This window comes from Agelaius phoeniceus, chromosome 3 (assembly GCF_051311805.1).
Source record: "Agelaius phoeniceus isolate bAgePho1 chromosome 3, bAgePho1.hap1, whole genome shotgun sequence".
NCBI classification, from domain to species: Eukaryota; Metazoa; Chordata; class Aves; order Passeriformes; family Icteridae; genus Agelaius; species Agelaius phoeniceus.
In genome coordinates, this window is record NC_135267.1 from 95,011,544 (window position 1) to 95,035,153 (window position 23,610).

Genomic DNA, 23,610 nt, shown 5'->3' on the forward strand with positions numbered 1-23,610 from the left:
TGGGCAGCAAACTCCTAACTGTGCTCAGCTACAACCACATCCGACCTTCCCTCCGAACCTCTCCCCAGAGAAGCTGTTCTGGCCTTGCTTTAGAGTGTAAGTGACCTTCCCACCCCCAACAGAAGGGAGAACCACTGCAACATCACCCACAGAACATGAACTGTGCTGCCTTTAACTATGCTTGCAAGTGTTACTGTTTGTGTTGAGGTATAAGAAAAATATAATCTCATTTAAAATGCTCAAATTTGGCTTTCACACAGCCCAATAAAGATTTAAACTGATGGGGATTTTGAAATTTGATTGAGAGAGGCAGGCTGAAAAGCAAGCAGCTTCTCAGCCTAGGCCCTGTGCCTCAGCCCCAGGTTTCACACTTGCTTGGTCCAAGAGCTTCTTTCCACTCCTTTGCAGTGACCAGATCCTAACTCTGAAAACATGCATGCTTTCATAGAAGCTTGACATAAGCTGCTTTATCAACTATGCAGGTGAGCAAATGTTGGATGAATTTGGTCCTTAACACTTGTAATCCCAAAAGCAGCTATTTGGGTCCATGCTACAAATACACACACAAATATACACACGAGTTATGTATTCTAGTCTAACAAGGAGAGTAAAATCTGGATCTGCCATAAAATAAGGCTATTGTTAAAACAGAGTGGTAAGAGGCTACATGAGACTCAAACCAATGTCAAATCTTATAGTGACATCCCAGCAGTACAGAAGTCAAGAATGTCACCAGCTGTAGAGGAACCATGATTTCAACCACAGTGTCCACACAACTACAGACAAATCACAGGAAAGATTACTTAGGTAAGCATCAACAAAATACAGTGCCAATGCAGTTACTGTAGTATCAAATATTATGACTTAGGTTTTCAAAGAAACATTGTTGTGGGGTTTGAATTGCCATTTGACTTGCCATAGGAATGTGATGAAAGCAAGGAGGAAACATTGCTTAGTGTCTGCCTTGGACAATGTGGAATTCTCAAGAGCTGTCTTCACAAATTTCCCCCAACGCTGATGTTAGAAATGTTAGGGCAAATAAAGAGCACACACACTGCTACACATACACACTCACACTCTGAGTTTCACAGTCACTCACACAGTTAGACATTCACAGACAGCTGACAGCACCCACAATCTGAGAAAGATGTCTATTTACAGGTGTTTCACTTGATCATCACAGGAAGGGGTCACATTTAAAAATCTTATTAGGAATATTCTATAACATTATGGAATCATAGAATGGGTTGGGTTGGAATGGACCTTAAATATCATCTAGTGAGTTTAGGATTTATTATATATTGTAGATTAGCATGCAGTAAGAGTTTAAGGGACGTACACAATTAGTGCTCTGACATTAACTGGTGTATCTGTCAGGAAAAAATCTCATGGAGAAAGTTGCCACTTCTCACAGGCAAACTCACTGAAATGCAATCACTTACTGTGGTTCTGGCACCTGTTTCAGTGGAATTGCCAAGATAATGTGAAGAAGATTGAGGCAGAAACCTGTGGTTGGTACCTGGTTCCCCTTTAACCATAGGCTGATAATGACAAGTGACATCCACCTAAAGAGTCCCTTGACATGTCTTTTCATGGTGTCCAAATAAAGCATGAACCGGGACATCTGTCCCCAAGCATGGACTGGGATGGCTAATTCCAGTGTCAAGGCAGAGGAGGAGGATACCCTGGAGGAAGCTCCACTAGAAGGCTCTAATAACTCCACCAGCCACAGATTCATGGCTAGCCATGCTGCAAAACTGTGGTCAGGCTCCCTGCCCAGCCAACAGAGAGGAGCAACTGGCCCAAGTTCTGTCAGGGATTTGAGACTCCTCCGTCTGAAATTGAATTAAATGCTGTTATTATACCACCATGCTAACTGAAACTGCTCTTTGTTCGCTTGGATTGCAAAAGTAGATCTATAATTTGAGGGAAATTGAACATTTTAAAAATGTTTCAGCTATAGATTCACTGAGGAAAGTCGTTCCAGGACAGCAGATAAAAACATGCATTTCAGAAGCCTTCTATTAGGTGGTTTAGTTGGGAAAGCCTATGAAAAGAGAACAAAAAGAGAAGTTTGCAATCTGCACCCCCAAATAATAAAAGACAAAACCATCAAAGTTAAGATTTATGACAGTTTAATCACAAAGCCATTCTGGCATACCAGAGGAGTGCAGGGCAGCAGACACCACCATAGCTGAGTCAGCCTAGAGCTGAAATCTCTCAGCTTCATTGCTCTCTTTGGGTTAAACTTTACTAGCAGAGCCATTGTGTATTTAATATAATAAAGGCGACTGCAGTTTGCCAGCCTGTAGCTAATTCCAAGGGGAATGGGAGTGGACAACAAGTCTGAACAAAGCCATCATTATAAGGATATCATTTCCCACAACTCTATTTAGCCAACACACAAAACATTGGAAGTATATTTGCATGTATGGCAACAAAAAGCACATTTTTACAGAGTAAAGAAGCTGCAACTGGATGACTGTGAGACAAAATCTCAACTCCAGAATCTGCATTTTGGCAATCCATGCCATTAAAGGAAAAAAAAGCCCACCAAAACCCAACAGGTATTAGTGAGCAGGAGATAAGGGTACTATTTTAAAATTTAATTGCAATACCCAGATTCAAACTCTGCTACAGCTGCATAAATGTAGGCAAACTCCATTTGCTCAAACAATTCTGCATGTACCTCCCTCAGGACCAGGGTTCACATTTGCTCTCCTGTCACTTCAAAAAAGAATGTGGGTGTTTGTATAATGTCACTGAAGTCATTGCACCCTTCCATCACCACTGTTTACATGATGTAAAATCCCTGTTGCTATTTGATACACACAGAAAATAACTGAATTTCACTGATTGCTATTCTCCTCAACAACCAACATTTCATATATCACAAGCCACACAGAACCTGGCCTGAACAACACAAGAAGTGAGGTTTTTGTAGAGAAATTAAAGGATGATTTACAAAAGTAAGAATATGGGTTACGTTTGCAAAGTAATTGCACTGCATCTTCAGGATTTTCTTACTAGTGACTTCCACAAAGAACCACAAGGCAAATACTTCCTTACCTTAATCATTACTCAGTATTATCAGATCCACTAGCCTTAGTAAGCAGCTTCAAACTCCGCTAGGAAATGTAAAGAAACAGAACAAAAAATTCTTTTTTGTCCCAGGGATTTACAATCTAAATGCATATTTTATACAAAAAGGTGACAGTATTGCGTTAATAAGGTATAATACAGTTTGAATACTGCAATGTAACCTGTCTGGATTTTTGTTATTTTCAACAAGTTTTACTTTCCTTCTCTGTACATCAGGGAGGGTTTGCACCTCCAATGCAGCAGGAAACACTTAAAATGTTTTTTGTTTTTTTTTTAATCAGTTTGTTTTATTTGGAAATTTTGAGCCAGTATAAATACATCACAGTTTAAATACCAATAAATATTTACCTTGAGTGCATCTGAAAATACACAAAGCACTACAAAACATATATTAGTTACCCAAGAGGTACAACTCCTTTACAATCGTTTCTAATGATGCTATTACTGGCATGACTAACTTTTTTACAACTCATTAGGTACCATTTTGGCACCAAGCCTATCTATTGGACAACTACATAGCTATGTAATTTAACTTCTCTGGAGGAAAAGAGAACTGCTCTACCATTTCATACCTCCAAAGAAGAAACCTTAAAGACTCAATGGAGAAACAGATCAGTCCACCAGCTCAAGAACTTCAGCTCTTTTCCAACTTCAAAAAAAACTGCAATTAGAGTACAATACAACCTTCTAAAATTAGGAACACAATAAAAGTCTCATTGAGTCACAACAGTCCAAGTCAGCTCATTTGAGATTATCTTAGTATGGTAATATATTTCTGAGGAGGGACGCTGCAATGTACACTTATGCAATAATGTGCCTACAGGGGAAGCGGTTTCTCCAGAACAGAAGTCTTTTATCATTTACTAAAATTATTTTAAGCACCAGCTTTGATATGGATGTGTCTATTGTTCACCTGACACCTAAAACCTGCCATGATTTTGGCTTTTATACTATTTAGCAACAGGATTCCATAGATACCTATATGCTACATTTGAAATAGAAGCCCATTTTTTATTTTGAGGATATATTTTCTCAGCCTTTGAAGAAGAAGAGCCAATGACTTGGCTATTCAGGGCAACCAAAGGAACTCCCTAATAATGACTCCCTAATAATAAATAAATAAATTTATTTATTACATATTTAAGAGAATTGTATTACTACTTAACTCTTACTGGTAGCTTTTTTGAGAAAAACATGCTTTAATGTATTAATGATCATTAGCCTAATTTCATAGAATATCTGAGGTTGGTGAAGCTACTCATGTAAACTTGGGCAGGAATCCAAGGTGGATTTGGGAGATCTAAGGTTTTGTTCCCAAGTCTCAATCCAGAGTACTACTTACTGGATGCAGCTTATTTCATGTGGATTATTCTGCAACAAATCTGACTCGCAAACTTGGACTGGATTTTATATGGTAAGGAAGGCAGACAGGCAGACAAGACTGGTCTTTTCAAATGCAACATCAGTATATTGGCAAATATGGTGTTATGATTTCTGAGCCTGAGCATGCTGAAACACATTTTGGAGGCAAGGATTCAATCAGCACATCTTAATCTAAAGACACTTTAAAAAGAGAGATACATAGATCCATGATGTCATTTTCAGTAACATAGAGCTAATGCCTCGTCTTTGCCACTTTAAAAACTTAGATGGTGTTGATAAACACCATCTCTAGTTCACTCCTTTGGAATTTCATCAACTTCTCCCAGCAAAAGCCTGGTGTTTCACAGTCCTAGACAACAGCCATTTACCTGGGATTTGTGTTAGAATATAAAAAGCAATGACAGTGTTTCCACTAATAGAAGGGTAATATTTTTGGAAGGGTATTGTTGAGAATGAGTCTACCACGCCCTGTCACAGACCTTCAGGAAGATCAGCAGACTTGCCAGAAAAAGAGAGCAAAGGAGACGAAAGAGCTTTTGTCCCACATGCAGGAGGAAATTCCTTCAGAAGCTCAAACTGTCAATGCCAACAGTAAAAACAGAGTCATAACATCTTGCAGGGTAAGAGCTCTTTGATCATAGAAACCTTAGAGGGTAGGTCAAGGCTAGCTTCAGGTAACTGAGAAATGACTCTTCAAAAGCAGCATCTAGCTGCCTACATCCTGGCTTCCTCCAGCAGCTGGATGGAAAACATGACTGACACTAAAACCAAAAAAAATACATGGAAAGATTTGTGTCATTCCCCTTCCTAATGAAACAGAACAATGCTGGGATAGCATCATATTCACACATTTAAATGAAAAAAAGGAGAACAGATCAAAACACAGTTCCTATCACCTACTTCCAGATCACTCAATTTCCCTCTTTAAAAGCAACACATTATAATTGAAGGGGAAAAGAGGGGATTTGGCTACAGCAGACTAACTTCACAGCGATGGTCACTTTCCATTTATTATGATGTGCAGGTTGTGAGATAAGGACAAATGATGCAGAGCCTGGATGCCTGGCTTGATGGTGAGCTGCACTGAGGCACACAGTGAAAAGCCAGCTACCACAGATGACCAGTGAGGCTCCTACTAAAGGCCAGTGCCTTCCAAAGGTTGAGGGCCAGCTCCACAGTCAGCTCCTGGCTAGGGATACTAGAACAGGAAAACCTTTGCACAGCTGAAGACAGCATGATGAGAATTGTGCATTGCTTAGCTGTTGTTTACCACCTCCATTTCAACAGCTGACTACTGAAAGGTTGTTAATTGGCTTGCATTCCCCAAAAGACAATTAAAATTCCAAGTCTTCACCTCCTCCAGCTCTTTACACAGCTGGCACATGATTTCAGAAGTAAATGCAAAGTATTTTAAGAGCAATGCAGTTTTTATTTTGGCATGAATTAGTCAATAACGCCAAGTTTCTGCAGAAAAATAGAGAGCTTAAAGAAAAGTATGTTTATATTACAAATGGACATTGACTGTTTAGGAAAGTAACACAGGACAGGTAACACACTGTAACCTGTCCCATATAAGCAGTACGTGCTTCCAATGTAGCCTGATAGCAAACTGCTGTGGCTCTCTGCTGCCCAGAGTTCAAGGGACAGCCAGCAAAGCCCTCAGCAAGGAGCCAGGGCACAACAGCCTCACACTCTGCCTTCTCACTGGCAGCAAGAGAGGGAGTGCACACAGGGAAGAAGTGCTCTGCCTGTGGTTTTCTTTTCCTGCCATTTCTGATGGGCCACAAGCACAGACATGCAGCAGGCCCTGCGCAGCCTGCAGACATGACACAAGCCTTCCAAAACACGCACTCCTTCCACGAGAGGCTTAGCCACCAGATGCAGCTCCACAGTATCCACCAATTTCTCTACATTTAAACAGAACCCCCCCAACCACAAAAGGTCCATCCTCTGTACTTGTACGTTTTTTTTAAGAGCGTATTATGCATTTTGCATACTCCAAGTTCAAATAAACCCACAAGCACAAAGTGAAACTTTAAATAAAAAGGCCAGTAATGGCATGCTTTTGCAAGAAAGGAAGGCATGCCACAACCTGATCTTGATTTTCTGCTCTTGAACTATTGAATTAATTATAACAAATTACAGGGAGCCCCACTACAATTTATAAGCACAATAAACTCCCTTACAACCACCTATAATTTTATCAGAGTTAATCCAAATACCTAAAGAATTATACAGCACAAAACTTTGACATGCCTTTTAGAGTAAAAAAAAACCACCAGGGAAGCCATATTCTCTTGTCTTCTAAGCCTTTTCATTTAGAAAAGGCTACGTTTGGTCACTGCAAATTGGAGTCAACTGGAGTCCAGCAAACCCTGGTGACACCACCATAGAATTCATCTTTATAAAAGCTGGAGTGGGATTGCAGAAGTAAAGCAAAAAAAAATCATATAAAGATGAAGAAAGAAATCTGTATTTTAGCATTTCTAACTGGAAAAAAAAAAAAAACACAAAAAAACCAACCCAAAACATTCAATGCAAGTATAAATATTACATAGAGACACTAGAATAAAAAAATTGAGAGCAAAAAGTTTGTTATCCACATCTTTGAAAAAAGCCATGTATCCATTTGGTTTGGGTTTTAAACACATGCTAAAAGTGTTATTGTTCAGCCTAGGCTTGAAAACATGCTCAACTATGTGCTCATATCTCCTGAACCGGGCAGAACACTTGCATTTCGCTACAGAGATCCAAAGGTTACAGCTCAGGAAACTATTCTTTCTTTTTAGCTTCACATTCTTTTTTGATCACAAAAATAAAAAAAAAAGGTAGGACTGAGTCTGGTAGGTGAATGACAGCAATGCCACGTATCACTTTTCACAACATGGTTGGGGTTTTTTTGAGTGCAAACCTACAATTATCTTCCTCAACTGCTGCCTCCACCTTCACCTTCCCCCGAACACAATCTTCCCCATTCCCATACAGGGTCCCAGGGCTCTTCCTCCAAAGCCTGAGCTGTGTGTCCCAGAGGCAGCTACTGCTTTGATGCAGGATTTTGGATAATAAACCAATTCTCCCCGGTGTCAGGCACCTGTCCTTTGGTGCCTGACACACAGCATGGGCTCCAGTTGAGAACAGGAGCTACAAGCACACATGGGCCCCACCTACATACAGGTGCTCACTAAGGTGCCATGGCATGCAGCCTGTGTGTCACTGCCCTCTTGGTTAGTCACATCCTCACAACAGCAGGTCCCACACACATAGAGCAACTCATGCCCCCAGATCTCCAGGTGGAATAAATCCAAAAAAATCCTGAAATGGCAGCAGCAAAGATTCATCCTCACAAAGATGCAAAAGTGCAAAGATAAGCCATGGCTATGTAGGCTGAAGAGTGCTTAACCTCCTGGGGAAGAGGAGCACAAAAAATCCGTGTTGGTCTTTCCTGAATTGGAACTAGATTTTGGCAAAAATGAGATTAGACCCCAAAAAGTTAATAATAGCTCATATTTACTTCCTTTATTCGTATGTGTTGACTCAGTTCAAAATATGCTTCTCCCTGCCCTGAAAAACAAGACAGCTAACCCTCAAGCTGTATCTACTGTGGGAAAAGGTGGTTTAAGCTACATATGGAAGCAATATGAGTCAACAGTTTGAAAATTCTCCTGGTAGCCAGCCAGGTTAATGGCCAAGCAGGTTAGAATATCATGCTAAAAAAATGTGGTGAGTTAACTAGAACAAATGTATATACTCAAGCTCATACTATGCAATACTGAAAATAAATAGATAACTTTTTTTTTTAAGTGGTGCTTAAGTACAGACATAACTATTCTTTGGACCCAAAACAAACATGAAGAGTTCTCATTGCTCCATTCTCTTCCCCACATTGTGTCAGTTGTAACAATAAAATACAATGTATATACCCCATAAGCCCCATTTTATTTTTCAATATATATTTTAAAGACTCTCCATCCATACCGCTCTAAACTCTGGAATTACTCAAGTCCACTATGTTTGTCTGGCTAAATGTAATGTGTTCTGCTGTGCACTGATGCAAAAGCTGAACTGAGTGAGCACATATACCAGTGAACAACTGGCATGCCTATGTAAGTATCCAGAAGCACATCACAAAATAATTGCTTTGTGAGTGCAGAGCAGCATGCAAGTGTATTCAGGTGTTACTTTATTCAAAGAGCAAGTGAACACGTTCAGACTTACAGAAGAATGTGTGCTTAGCCTGAACTTAACAAAACAAACCAAAAAAAGGCTCTGGTGAGCCTGCAGTGAAACATTCTTCATGAATTTATAGAGCTCATTTACAAAACCTTCTCAATGAAACCTTTATGTAGCGTCCCAAACTCATATAATCAACGTCTGAGAAAGCTCTACTGATTTAGTGGAATTTTACCTGGTGTGGAGTTAAAATCCAGTCCATTGGCTACTGCCTTTTACAGTAATCTGTCTTGGCAAAAAGAAAACACTGCTTGAAATGTGACACAGTGAAGTTGCTGCCTATCTATAGGTCGTCAGTACAACACCTTATATTCCTGCGAAAAGATTGTTGGAACATCTACGTTAGCATCACTGCCAGCAGAAAACAGGAAAACTCAGGTTGCTTCCACCTCCCAGACACCCCAGTGACCCTAGTGTTTCCAAAGGAATAATTGAAAACAGTCACCCCACACCTCAGTAAATCATGCAACCAAACCACAGCCCAGGAAGTTGTAACATCCCAGCGAACGCAATCCTGCAAAAGTGAACACAGCTCTGATAACGATGGGATGTTGCCAGGGAAATATGTGAATCAGCGCCCTGTTGGGTGGGTAAAATAGATCCATTTCATGAAATGAATAATTATTCTTTGTAAAAGCTTCAAAAACAGCTGAAGATATCAAGTGCAAAAGCAGCTGCCAAAGATAAAACAGTGAACCAGTAAACATCTCACTGCACAGGAATCTGCCATCTTCCGACACTGAGATTTCTGCCAAATTCTTGTTGAGATTCTCAGCTGTATAAGGGCCTCCACACAAATGCTTCTTTTAAACACATTTGAAGACTTGAGGGTTGTACTGACATCCAATTGCAGAGCCTTTAGTGCTATACCCTGCCAGCAAGGCAAAAAAAATTAAAATTATTCACATCACTGAAAAAGGTAAGTTTAGAACTAAGTTTTCATGATCTGTGTCTCAGCTACAAGAGAAGGGAAAAAGTTTGATCCAGGCTGCAGTACAAATGTCAACATTGAATAAATTTAATAAGGACTGGCAGTGCTACCATAACCAAGATTTCCATTGCCTATTGAATTCTGAAAATTTAAAAAGCTGATAGAAATTCCAGTCAAAATCCAGGCATGTGTTTGCTCTCATGCTGCTGCTAATAGTGGCTTGACCCTCTACCTGATGCTGTAGAAAAATTTCAGACATCTTTCTGGGACTTCTATTTAGAAGACCAATGATCCACAGTTCCCTTTCAAAACACACAGTAGGAAAGAGAAAATGAATCACCTGCAGAAAGTGATGCACAACAGAGGAATCCTGAATCATGCTGTGGAAATGCCCATTTCTTCTCACTGACTACACAGGAAGTCTAGAGCAACCCTCACTCTGTAAGGCTTTATCAGGAGTAGCAACATGACTGGGGCAGGAGTGGTGCGTGTCACAAAGAGTTTAAGGAGTATGTCCCCTAGCAGTCTGCACTTCCCTGAGAAGAAACTGCTAAGTCCCTGTTACTGCATCTGTGGGAAGACTGACAGGAAAGTACCAGCCCCAGCCTAGGAAATGCAGTCATCTTTCCAAACCAGTGCCTTAAACTACCCTGGCAGACAATTCTGAAGCACATGCCGGTGTGTGAGGTGCACCAGAACACCCAACCTGTGCACAGCGCTCCCTAATGAGTGGGAAACCTCCCTCTGCAGTGACACACATTGCTGCTACACCTGGAGGGGGAAAAAGGGCGGCCAAGTAGTGTGCAACAGTCTAAATGACAAAGGCAGTGAGCAGCTCAATTCCTAAACTAGAGGAGGAATTATCCTTTTCATCTTCATTTGAGGAGATGCAAAAATGCTGATGGGCACTTCCATGACTCAAGCAGCCAGGGATGACAAGTGTTTTTCCTTTTTCCACTTTTTTTATCCTTTCTCCTTTAAACCAAAACATTGAAGCTATCATCTTTTTTTCTAAAACCCTCTATTTGCTTTTAGTTGCATCTGTCTGGTTTAAGGAGACAACAATATACTAAGAACCTTCAGGGAGCAAATTCTATCATAACTGATTCTATTGAGAATCATTCCAGCAGCAAAGACTTTTTCACTAAGTTTACAGAAATCTCCCAGTTTGTGGACGGAACTCCCTGTCCATCATGGTGATGGCAGCATGCTCCATCAGGAAACATTAGACTCAATTTTCCAGTCTACAGAATATTATTTCTATTTAGAAATAAAACTATTACAAAACAAAGTCCATTCTTTGTTTCTCTGCTCTTTGTATCTCTGCATCCTGTCTTAGGCCTGATACAGTCTTTAAGAATAAATACCTAGGTGAAGGTTTCCTGTAGAGTTTACAAGTGTAAGTAGATGTAGCAAGGCCATGTTGTTAAATACCATTTTTAACACGTCCTCCAGCTGCGTAAGGAGAAGCTGACTATCCATACACTCATCGTCACGCCTTAAGACACTGCAGTTCAAAGAAAGCAGGACACAATTCTCCACTTCATTCCAAAAAGTAGGTTAAGTCACAGTTTTCATGAGGTTCTAGAGCCAATTACTGCAAGATTAAAAATCTCCTTTCATCACTATTTAAGATAACTGGCTACAAATACAAACCAAGAAAAAGGGACACGTCCAGATCAGACAAGTAGACATTCAACAGGTTTTCCATTAATATGCCCATACACATGGAATGGGTACTGCTAGCAGTACAGCTACAGATATGCAACCATGTGTCTGTGTGGCACTGGGAAATCTAACAGGAGAAAACCAAGGAGCAAGAAAAGCTGGATTTAAATGGAAGACAACTCCAGGTTATCACAGTGATCCTCCTAATACAAGTGCTTATCACTAAGCAGCGGTGAGGACAGCTTCCTCAGAGGCTGAAAAACAAAAAGCAGTCAGTGTGACTCATCCAAACACAGCTCCATACACAAAGCAAGGTCTTCACTGATGAAAGCAGAAGCCCAGATTTCTAGTCTCAGCACCATTTCACCTGTCAGATATCACAAAATAAATATATAGGCCACTCAAATTGTTTTTGTTTCCATGCAGGAAGGCAGAAGAACATTTTTTTCCTGCAACAGAAGCTGGTTTGACCTTCAAAGCAAGTTTCAAAATGCTTAATGTATTTCCTTCTCTTTAAGGATTATAAAATGTCTCAAGTACTAGGTTCAGTCTCATGGACCCTCAGCTCTTCTTTCTGGAATTAAGGTTCAATCCTGGCAGTCTATATAATCGAGACACATTTTTAACACAGTGGTTTGCAGCTGTGTCCTAATTATAAAAAGTCACTTCCTCTAGTGACCAGGAATAGGACACAAGGAAATGGGATGAAGCTGCCTTAGGGAAAGTACTTACCCTGGGATTGTAAAACAGGGACAAAGCAGGGCCTGTTATGATAAGACAAGGGGCAATGATTTTAAACTAAACAAGAGTAGATTTAGTCTAGACATAATGAAGAAATTCTTTACAGTGAGAGTGGTGAAGAGGTTGCCCAGAGAGGTAATGGCTGCTCCATCCCTGAAAACACTGAAGATCAGGTTGGATGGAGCTCTGGGCACCCTTACCTAGTCCCTACTCATTGTAGGTGGGTTGGACTAGACATGACCTCCAAAGGTCCTTCTAACCCAAACTATTCTATGAGTCTTCTGTAATTCCAAGTCTAGAGTGGACATGAGGAAAAGATTCTTCACCTGTAGGGTGGTCAGTCACTAGAACAGGCTCTCCAGGGAAGTGACTACAGTACCAGCCTGATAGTGTTCAAGGAGCATCTGAATGATGCTTTAAATCGTATGATCCAGTTTTAGGTAGTCCTGCCAGAAGCAGGGAGTTGGGCTCAGTGATTGTTATGGGCCCCTTGCAACTTGAGAGATTCTGTGACTCTTCTGTTCTGCTGCACATATCCACATATTCTATTCATCTGGTTCCTTATACACTTTTGAAATGGATGCACAATTAATGTACTGTCATCTTTGAAGTTTCACAGGCCACACATCAACCCCCTCAAAGCTATACCATTACTGAAAAATGATAATTCTTTCTTTGGTAAAGCTAGGTATTCTTTTTCCTTCTGGTTTTTGAGAGTTATAAAATATTTGGAATCATACCTTGCATGCCCTTCTTCACTTGCCCTTTACTAATCTAGTCTGAGTTCTGTTCTGAACATGTAAAAAATCCCAGACTGAAATTCATATCGTTACCTCATTCCAAGATCTTCAAAGTTTGGGAAAACCTTTACATAGTAAAAATCATGGACAATAAAATTGCCACATTGTACCCAGTTGCAGAATTGTTTTTTTAAAAATCTGAATCATTTATGGCTGTCAGCCATGGTAAAAGCCATCCACGTTGCTTATCCAACACACAGGCTCAGCCAGTGTCTCCAACAGCACACGTGCCCAGGTGGACAAGAAAAGGAGATCCAAAGCACTTTTTCCCAAGTGCAAACGTCTCCACTACCATAACTGCATGGAAGGGTTCAACCCGGGCTATCTAAGACCAGAGAGGAAACTCTCTCAACTTCTGTAAATGAGGTATCACTACTCCACAAGAAGAGCAGAACCTCAGAATGTAATCTTTGCTTCCATTTAAAAGGGTCCAATAAAAAAGGCTAGATTACTCCAAAAGCATTTGTTCTACCAGAATTGAATGTAGAAACAGCTCCCATCAGGAAAGCAGTATGTTAGCACACATGACTAAGCCCTAGAGCATAAAATTAGTATTATTTCCTTATGATCAGATATAAATGTGAATCTGCCCAATGCCAAGACATTTCTGTTGCAACATTTCTAACCACCACAGCCATTGCCTTCAAAACACAGTAAAGCAAGAATGCAGGCTGAAAGTATCCTACGCTGTATTTATAGTTATGCAACACTATTTTTCAGAGTTGCTACACATGTACTGCCCAACCACACACATGAAAACACATTCACTTTCTGGTCTAAAAGCACAGTATAATGTAACAGATTAGATCTAAGCGTCAACAGTTTCTTAAAATATCTGGCACAAAGAGCTCAGCTTTCAATAACCAACACACAGAGAACAAGCTCCCCATTCACTGAAGAAAGTCAGCTGGGAGAAGGGTTTGCCCTCCTCAGCAAATATTTTATAAACAGGGAATTAATGTTGAATCTTAGGTCTGCCTTGAAGGAGCTCTTACTTTTAAGTCAAAGTTTAAACATCCACTAAAATACAAATCCAAAAAGAACCAACTGAAAAATGTTACTGAAAAGTGAAACAACACATACACTGCAATAATATGAACACAAGACCCAGGTAAATATTGCACATTATTTGTTGTTGCTGTTCTCTAAATACAACATGAAAGCTAATTAAGTATCAGGGTGTTTACAACAAGGCAAGTACAAGCCTAATGTGTGCGTTTCATGCTGCAGTAGCCACTAATATTAAAAAAGTCTAATAATTAAAACAAAACAATAAAACCATCAAAGGAGCACCAAAATGCGAATATCCCAGACTGTCTAAGCCTGGGTGGCCACCCAGGGCTTTTAGGACTCATCCAGCTTGCATGCAGTTCCAGAACTGCTCCCTTGCCTGGACAACATGAGCCCAAATTCCAGCAGCTAGGAGGAAGAGAAAAGAAAATAAAAAGTAAGAAAGAAAAAAAAAGAAAAAGAAAAAAAAAAGGAAAAAAAAAGCCACCGACATTTCCAAGTTACTTCACGACCCACCCACAATCTTGTTCAGAGAAGAGAGCTGGGATCCCTGAGGACTCAGGACTCCCTGGCTCCACTTAGCAATGGATCCCAGAGCCTGCCTCTCTCCCAGCTTTGGGAGATGGGGTGCAGTTCCAGTCGTAAGACAAACAACTTGAGGACCCTGAACAGGACTGGGGTTTGTATGGTCATGCAGGCTGTCAAGAGCCATCTAAAAACCAAGGGAATTCTGTTCCAGCAAAAATTTATTTGCCTCACGTCAATTTATAAAATTTCAGCTCCAGAGTTCCTACTGCTTCCTCTGGGAGATCTCACCATGATATCCCACAAATACTCTAATGAATAAGACACTTAGATTAGTACTTATCCCATCTCTTCTTTTGCTGTGTTTCAATAGTCAGCACATACCTACAGCACCCTCTATTAGTTCTTCTAGTTAAGCAGGAAAGAAACAGTACCACTACATACGGGGCAGTTGACACCCCATGCCCTTTCACTGTTGTTTCACACCATTCCTCTGTAAAAACTTACCCAGTAATTTCACTCCCCAAATCATTTAGCTGAGAACACAGGCTTTGACGAGATTCATGGGATTAAATTATCTTCCATTTCTAAGGTCTGCCATTCTTACACATTCTTACCCTGTCCTTTTCTGTTCATTTGATACAGCTTCCGTGTATAGCAGCAACTGTTTTAATTCATGCAAATAATTTAACATTGCAGTCCATTGATCCAAAGCTTTCTATAAAACAGAAATACGATATATATATATATGTATATAATACATATATAATTATAAAGTTGGAAATATTCTAGAAGAAGCTACACTGGCTTATGCTACACAAGGGTAGCTCAAGCTAAGAAACAAAGGGAGCTGACAAACTTTATAACTGAAAATAGCTAAAAACACAGGACTCTTCTGACCATTAATATCATATTTATGTTGGAGACAACACCATAGTGAAGAGGAGGTGCATCATTCTTCCAGCTGGGCAAGCCACAGGGCTGTTTCTGGTGCCAAGAGGGAGGGTTGTGTGTCAGGGCCTTTCCTGTGTGGTGTGAGTAGAGCTCATCAGCACAAGCACTGTAGCCATGACACTTCCCAGAAAAGCAGGCAATGAGTGCAATCATATTTCTGGAAACTACATAGCCTGCCTTCAGATAAGATCTTTCCAAGACAGCAGGCATGCTCCTAAAACATGTGCTGGTAAGTACACCATAAACACGAACTGACAAAGGCTCCTAGGAAGAGACAAAGCAAGACAAAGCAGTGAGACTTCTGCTGCCTGAAAACTAAACTTTTTTCCACTCTGTTACATACCAGTAGCACTGAAGGGTTAAATTCTGACTTAAATCTCCAGGTGTAAGAGACCAAACTCTGGACTTTTTTTTAATCATTCTACCTTCCCATTTGCCATGTATCACTCAGTTCTCTCTCATTTACCAATCCACCCATGCAATCCAAAACATGCATCTCTCTTCTCCTCCCATCCTGCATGCTATTTTTCTGTACTTTCATAGAAAATTTGTTAAATGCCAGTGCATTTTTGAGGTCCACTGGCATTAAAAAAATCCTGTAGGTCTATCTGTGGTGTAGCAACAAGCACGGCCACACAATCAGTCACAGTCCTCGCTTCAGGCAAGCACAGTCCAGGATGTCTGGAACAAATCTGATTGTACACATTGTGCTGTTTTTTCCAGCACAGTGTGATATTCAAAATAATTATTTTGGACAATGAAGCCAAACCAACGACCATGAGCTCAAAAGTACACACAGAGACTTCTGCAGCCACAAGCTGCAGGTGTGACCAACCATGAAAAGCAAAGCAGCCTCATGTACTTGTCACATGTAAATGTTATGTCCTTAACAGCCAAAAGAGTTCCACTTCACTGAGCTTGCCACAAAACCAGGCTGGCACAGGACGATATGTGATATCCAGCCTTAACACAGAAATTAAAAGCACAGTGTAAGGAGCAGTAACTAGCAGAAAAGACTGCAGTGGACTGGTAGAAATCTGCAGCTGACTGGACTTGTCTTAAAAGCTACCTACACAGGAGGATGTGAAACTTTAGCTTTTTCAAAAAAAAAAAAAAAAGAAAAGCACAGCAGACTAAAAGCAAAGATAAGCTCAAGTAGGCAAGACATCCAACAAGGACTTTTTTGAGGGAAGGCAAAAACTCCAATATTGTTAAAACAGATTTGCGAAAACATTCTTCCCTGTAAATATGAAGCACTCAAACACTAATTTTCCCCCTCTACTTTATACTCACATAATTTAAAAATTCATATAGTCCTAGGAGTCTGTACCTCTTTATGCTTTAAAAGAACTTCTGTTTAAAATGTCTTCACCTAACACTCATAGAAAAACAAAGAAAGGGAAAGGCTGGGAACAGTGAAGAAGAAATATTTCCTTAAAAGACAAAAAAATAGCTACAATAAATGGTGAAGAAAAGGGTATGGCAGCAAAATATTGGGGAAAATAAATTTTCACTTAGTTAAAAGAGGGTAAGTTTGAGGCTGAATTTTCCCAGACCATCCAAAAAAGAGGCCTGGGAGCCACGGGCTCTAATTTTCCACCTGCAAACACATTCATTCCCACACTTCACAGGTGCAGCCATCCCATTCCAAACACTGTTTCCTTTCACAGGAAAGCTGTACAGCATGTTCTTCTGGGGAAATGCAGAGCTGACAGCTGAACTTGGGGCAGAAGCCCAGTGCAGCACACTGCAGGTGCTGGAACATGTCCCTCCTTGCAGAGCTGTGCATGCCAGACCTACCATGCAGAGCTCCACAGGGGCCCAGCTCCATGGGGCACCTGTACTGGGAACTGCTCTCACTTCCCAGAATTGTGTCCCACTCTGCAATAGCACAAAAGCCACTGGATACTACTGAGTACAGAGCACCTAGTAAGATACTGAAAACTTCTTCCAGGAAAGAAAAAAGCAAACCAGAGCAAAGCACACCTTTATTCCTTCACAGGAGGCACAGCAGTATCACATGCTAAGAAAGAGATACTGTGGGAAGTAAAATGTGACTTCAGTTTTCTCTTAGAACTGTGGGAAGGGGAGAAAAGAAAAAGGCCCTGGATTGTCTGATAATTGTGCAGAAAGCAGCATCGCACCCACATTTTCAGAAAGCCACAAGAGTGTGTGGGTTCTCTGTTTTTGGAACAAGAGCACAGTGAAAGAAAGCTTGTTTACTTTAGACACTATACAAAGACTTTTTTTTTAAATAAATGCTTGAAAGGATGCCTCCTCTCTGAGGAGTTAGTAGAAAATAAAAGGCAGATTTATATGTCTAATCTATGCAAATATCTTCTCTACAGGGCATCACAAAGACTGCTTTATATCAGACAGTATGCAGATCCCAGGTGCTTTAAATATGCCAAAAGCACACACAGCATCTCCATCTGCGATGGCTGCTCACTGAGAACAGCTGGATGACTAAAAAGAGGTTGTCTAAGTAGCCTTCCATGAAAAATGCTTTTTGCTAATGTGCCAATCCCCATACTCCCACCCAAATTACTCCTGCTATAACTGCCATTGAGTCTGAAGAGGGTTTTTTGTTGTTGTTTGTTTTGGTTTTTTTATTCTGTTTATCACAAATTCTTCTAGAAATTTTCAAATTGTAGAAATAATAACATGGTGAAAACTCCTACTGACAATTTAAGGAATTATCATGGAGTTTTAGTTAATCTGTAAAAATGGAAAACATCTGTGGGACTGGGGACCAGTAGAATGCCATGACCAGTGGGCAGGGAGATGCTGGAATCACTGAGATGTTGGAAGAGACAGGATTAAGAACAGGGCATATAAACAGATGGGAGCCTCAATTCAAGAGAAAAGAAACAGAGTAGAAAGGGTAGAGAAAAAGAGGTCTAGAAGGTAGGAAAGAGCTTTCCTAGGAGAAGGCTTAATGCCAAGAGTACAATGCACTGAAAGCAAGGCATAGCAATATTTATGTCATGGCCACTACCAGAAACAAAAAACAGGTACTCTACAACTGGTGTCTGCTTTCTGTATGTTTCCCTGGGACATCCTTGGGAAGCATCCATCACGGGTCAGGAAACATGACAGCCCCGAGTAGCCCCAGCATTTGCATTCAAAACCACAAATTGAACAAGGCTGACAATGTCCTGCAGGTGCTTCTTACCCTGTCCCAGTGATTAACTTCATCCAAAGAGAAAAAACCTCTACACCACTAACATTTTCATCTTCAAGCATCAGTCTTGTATCAAAGACGGAAAGAACTGCAAGCCAGAGTCAGATGTGACCTACTAAAACAATTAATGTGCTCCCCAGAGTACTCTTCACTTCATCTTTTCTTGCAGGTCTCAGAGGTTGGCTTCTAAGAGCTTAAAAGCTAAATAAACTGCTCTGGCAGTCTTGTCTTTTCATTTTCTTTACCACAGTCTCTCATATTATCAGAAACACCTCTTACAAATTAACTACAGGCATCCATCCCACATGAAGACATTGCAGTACTTGTGTTTATATGGCAGGTGCCTGCAGCTCTACAGGTCCTAAATAACCAGTTACACGGCCAGCCCAGGTAGCCCACTCACCCACTCAGCATCAATCCACAATTTGAAATTATGGGGTCATTTGGGCACAAACTGAAACACATGGCATGCCTTCTAACCATAAACCCCCTTCTTTATTGCAAGGGTGACTGAAATGATTTCCCAGAGTAAGTGTGGAATCTCTCCTTCCATGAATATATTCCATGATCCTAGAGCAATCTCATCTAGTTGACCTTGCTCTGAGCAGACAATCTCCTATCTCCAGACAGAGATACCTTCCAACCTCAACCATTCTGTAACTGCTGCTTGCATTTGACTTCAGTAAATCACCTGCCCTTCCCACACTGTGACTCCCTGTGAGGGACAGCATTGACTTCTCACAACACTGCTGTTCCACTCCTCTCCCAGCATGGCACATGAGGACAGGTTTCCATCAAGTCTGTCCAGCACTGGGACACAGTTCTTGGAGCAGTGTTACTCACCCTTACTTCTGCCTCCACACTTGGCTTTTCAATACCAGAGAAACCATGAAGAGCTCCTGACCACTACCAACACCTGCAAGCAGTTAAAATCCACAGGCCTGGAGGCATAATCAGCATTTTCTACTTCTGGCAGTAATGATAAGATGTAAAGGAGTTATAATTTTATAAATACTGTAGTATTGCTAGCAGGATTCTTCCTGTTCATCCCAACCATCAAACAACAGCCAAACACAAAATGGTTCACATATTGCTTTGAATTGTTCACATATTTTTGAAAGAAAGATCTTTCCGATGATCTTTCAAATAAAATTATTAAGGAACGCTACCTCAGAGCCAGTGACCAACACCCTAAGTAATGCTCCTCTCAACCAACAGAGCCTAAAAGACTTGCATCATTTTCCCTTTTTGCAATGACAGTATGTGAGACACAGGAGGTTGCAGCCACTGGAAACAGGAAGGAATATTCAATTTGGCGACAAATTTTTCAAAACCAGCTATCAAGTCTATAATCCTACAGATCAGAGGCAGAGTAAACCAGCTCAGGAAACCAACTCCCTAGTGTTTGAATATTTGTGCATTATGTCAGTGTTTGCTGAAGCATTCTCAGAAGACTTCATCATCTTCAGAGAATATTAATCAACCTTGGAAACCCTGGAGTCTACAATTAACTAAAAGCTTGCTGTTGAGAGATGGGTTTCACCTTCAGCTCCAAACACAGCCAGGCAATCTCAGGGCTGGAGTTGTTTCCACTTGGAGAAGGTTACAAAGGTGACAGGTCCACTGCTGGCTGCATTGTCACCACCTCTGCACCTTTGGCCTTTGGTGGCGGTTGTGTTTTGGGGTTGGGTTTGTTTGAGGTGGTTCTGCAGCCTCCCAGAAGGGGATGAAGTGTCTCATCACAAGTTCTGCATTTCAGACAGATTTGTCATTTGTACCTAAATATAAATCAAATACACAGGCACTGAGTGGGCGAGTCCAGTGCCTACCTCAACATCACATGTAATCACATCACGATCAAGGCTAATCCTAGAAGCAGACACCAACAAAATAAAAGCAAATGTTGAATTAATTTACCAAGAGCAAAAAAAAAAAAACCCTAAAAGCCCACATCCATCTGTGCATCTAATCAGGTTTTAAACTAAGCCTTTCTCTGCCAGGAAGAATCCTCCATGTCCCCACCATTGCCTCAAACATGAATCTACCTGTTGCTGAAGGTTTGCTGCCATCACACCATCTACAGTGCAGCAATTCCACTCCATGAAACAAACAAACAAATCTTAACAGGCTATTCTATATCTGAAATCCTCTAGTAAACTGCTACACACTTTTAAAGAAACATAAAAGGCACTTATAAGACTCTACAGCTTATGCTATCAATCACTTCAGAAAGAAAAACAATTCAGCAGCAGCCACTCCAATTGAGAGTGCTGTGAAGTTCAATTGTCACTGAAATGCTTTGTTATTACCAGCCTGGGCAGAATGAGCAAATATACCTCTGCAGGTGAGCTATGAATGAGCAATCAGCACTGCAGGCTGCAGCTTGAAGAGATAATAGCATCCAAGCAGCCACAATGCTTCCTTGCACACAACCAGGCCAGGATTGGGCTGACAAATTGAGCAACACAACATTTCAGACATTCCGTCTGCACGTTAAAATAATTCTGAAGGAAAAGGTACTGAGGCTTCCCTCTCCCAGTGCCTACAAAGAAGGAACACACAGATACAGACAAGCATCAGTGTTTGGTCTGTTCTCAGAGAAATTGAAGTTTTATGATGTTTTTATCCCACTCTTTGGCAAGAATTCAGCACAAACAGTTGTCAAAGGATGGCTTGACAGCTGCCATTTCAAGATACAACTTTTTCACATCCTAACAATACCAACTTCCCAGTTCAGTGTCAAATAAAGATCCTTTAAAATATGCAATCTGCAATATAAAAAATTGCTTCATGTCTTGGATGCCTTCTAGAGTTAAGGCCATTCTTTCTTCACTATTTATATATCTTTTCCTAGCTATTATGACCATGTGGTGAATTCCAGGGTTTCAGCAACAGCAGGGTTTTTTCAGTGGCAAGGCCTCTGCCACCCTGAAGCCTTCATCCACTTATTCCAGGCTTTACCTTTAGTTGTGCTGATACAACTTTGCTCAGACTAGACAAATGAAATAATTTTGGTTAAAAAGAAAACAATTCCACCCCTTTTTAGGTGAGGTGGGCTTTTTTCTCCGCACTCTCTTTTTTGTATTATTAAATTTCAATACAGCACAGATGTGCAAAAACCACCCAGTGATGTGGTTTACAAAAATAGCCCCTCAAAACAGTTGTATTGTTACAACTGCAGCACAGAGCTCTGAATAAAAGAGTAATTCCCACTGAAGTTGTTTGCAAAGGTACGCCCTGATCATAATTAAAGGACTAATGCCCTCTTAACAGTTTTAATCTTTTTGTGAAGCATAAGGGAAAATCAAGAGTGGGATGAGCAAAACCTGGAAAAAAAAAAAGCCAAAGTTCACTTTCACCAAAGCACACGTAGGCTTAAGAATAATAAACTAAAAGTCTATATAGAGTTCCTTTGTGGCTTCCTTTTCACCAGTAGAAAGTTACAGAAGAAAATCCATGGTCACCACGGTCCTTTTTAAAATTTATGTCAGATTTTTAGTCATATAACTATAACTCCCATTTTTTCCCCTGCAGTTGGTCATGCACAATTATCCAGTGAGACAGCTTTTTTTTTCTTCTTCCCAAGCAGACATAATCAAATGGTGACTTCTCCAAATTTTTCCCATTTGGGCAATCATCAGGAAAGGAAATAACTAGATGATACCTGAGCAAATACTGAATGCCAGAAACAGAGCAGCTGTTTCTCTCAGATGCTCTGTCACAGTCCCATTCTCTCCCAGCTCTATCCCAATACTGTGAACAGAGGGAAGCACATACCTTGTCACCTCCTGCTGCAGTCGGGAAACACTGGGCACATAGAACATCACCCCAAAGAAAAGCAAAGGCTCATTGGCAAATTTGTCCAGCTGCTTCTTCAGAGGCTTTTCCAGTTCAACCCAGCGGTCTTGCTGGTTCTTGCTGAGAAACCAAAGGCCGAAGTAGTGAGTCTAGATAGAGAAACACATGAGTGTCAGTTTACCTTTGCCAGCTAGATCACTCACACAATGCCACAAATGCAAATAAGAACAGATGGCATTGTGTACATTTGTCCATAAGCAAAGTCAAAGTAATTTCTTTTTTACTGCCCATTTTTGTGGGACATTTTGGAGACAATGACAAATTAATATTGCAATATACTTCACAGTGCACTATCTGCCTTCTACCATCTCTCCCAAATGCATATTGAAGAGCTCTACAAGACATTGTGGCATAGGTGACATAAATGATTTACAGAAAGTGCCTGAGTGTTTTCTTAAGGGACACCTGTGCTTTGTGAACAGACAGCAAACACTAAGCCTGAATTAAAGTGCAAAGGCTTCATGAGGCTTTGAATCAGGCCCACTGCACACAAAGGACAAGGACTCCTCCAACTAGGAAAAAAAAAAGAATGCAAACCCACATGCATATATCAAAATATATCTAGAACCATTTACCCAACACAGAGCCATTTACCCAACACAGAATTGTTCACTCTTCTCTTTTTTTAACACACTCACAAGGTTTTATGATGGACAAGTATACAGTTAGAACATGCACATCACACAAGTTGTTTGCTCTAGGCTCTACAGAAATACCAGGCTGGAAACCTCAGCTGTTTCCTGCCCAGTGCAAATCTCAATGGCTGTAGCAGCTACTGTATGAGGCACACGGGACTGCTGCTGGTGAAGAGGAATTAACACAGACAGCACTCAGAACTAGAGCTACAAAGTGGCAATAAAGCTGCTGAAGGAATAGCCAATCCATCATGAAGGATTTTATTGAAAAGCACTTAAACAGCAAGTACTATGGCTGCAGATCTGAAGAAAAAGTGAAAAACATTGTAGCAGACAAATTGCAGATGTTAAACTTTGCAAAATCCACCATGAACAGACTGTTTCATGTTGGTATGGATGTTTCTATAAAAACCATTGCACACACCATGACTTAGCACACAACACAAGGACAAGTAATACAATACCAAAAATTTTAAATGTTTACAAATGGCAACAAACCAGTAGGGAAGCACTGCTTCAACTACCTTATAGCTGAAGGCATGCAAGAGACAAACATGCAAGACTCTGAATGGGAGCACAGGTGTACTT

General features: G+C 40.6%; 1 protein-coding gene across 1 annotated transcript in view; it reads right to left on the reverse strand.

The window, feature by feature from the left end:
* PTPN14 (protein tyrosine phosphatase non-receptor type 14) overlaps positions 1-23,610 on the reverse strand; it is a 71,923-nt gene that overhangs the window by 41,943 nt on the left and 6,370 nt on the right. Inside the window, exon 3 of the mRNA XM_054630016.2 lies at positions 22,307-22,476. Within this exon, the coding sequence (XP_054485991.2) occupies positions 22,307-22,476 (170 nt within the window). The remainder of the gene's footprint in view (positions 1-22,306; positions 22,477-23,610) is intronic.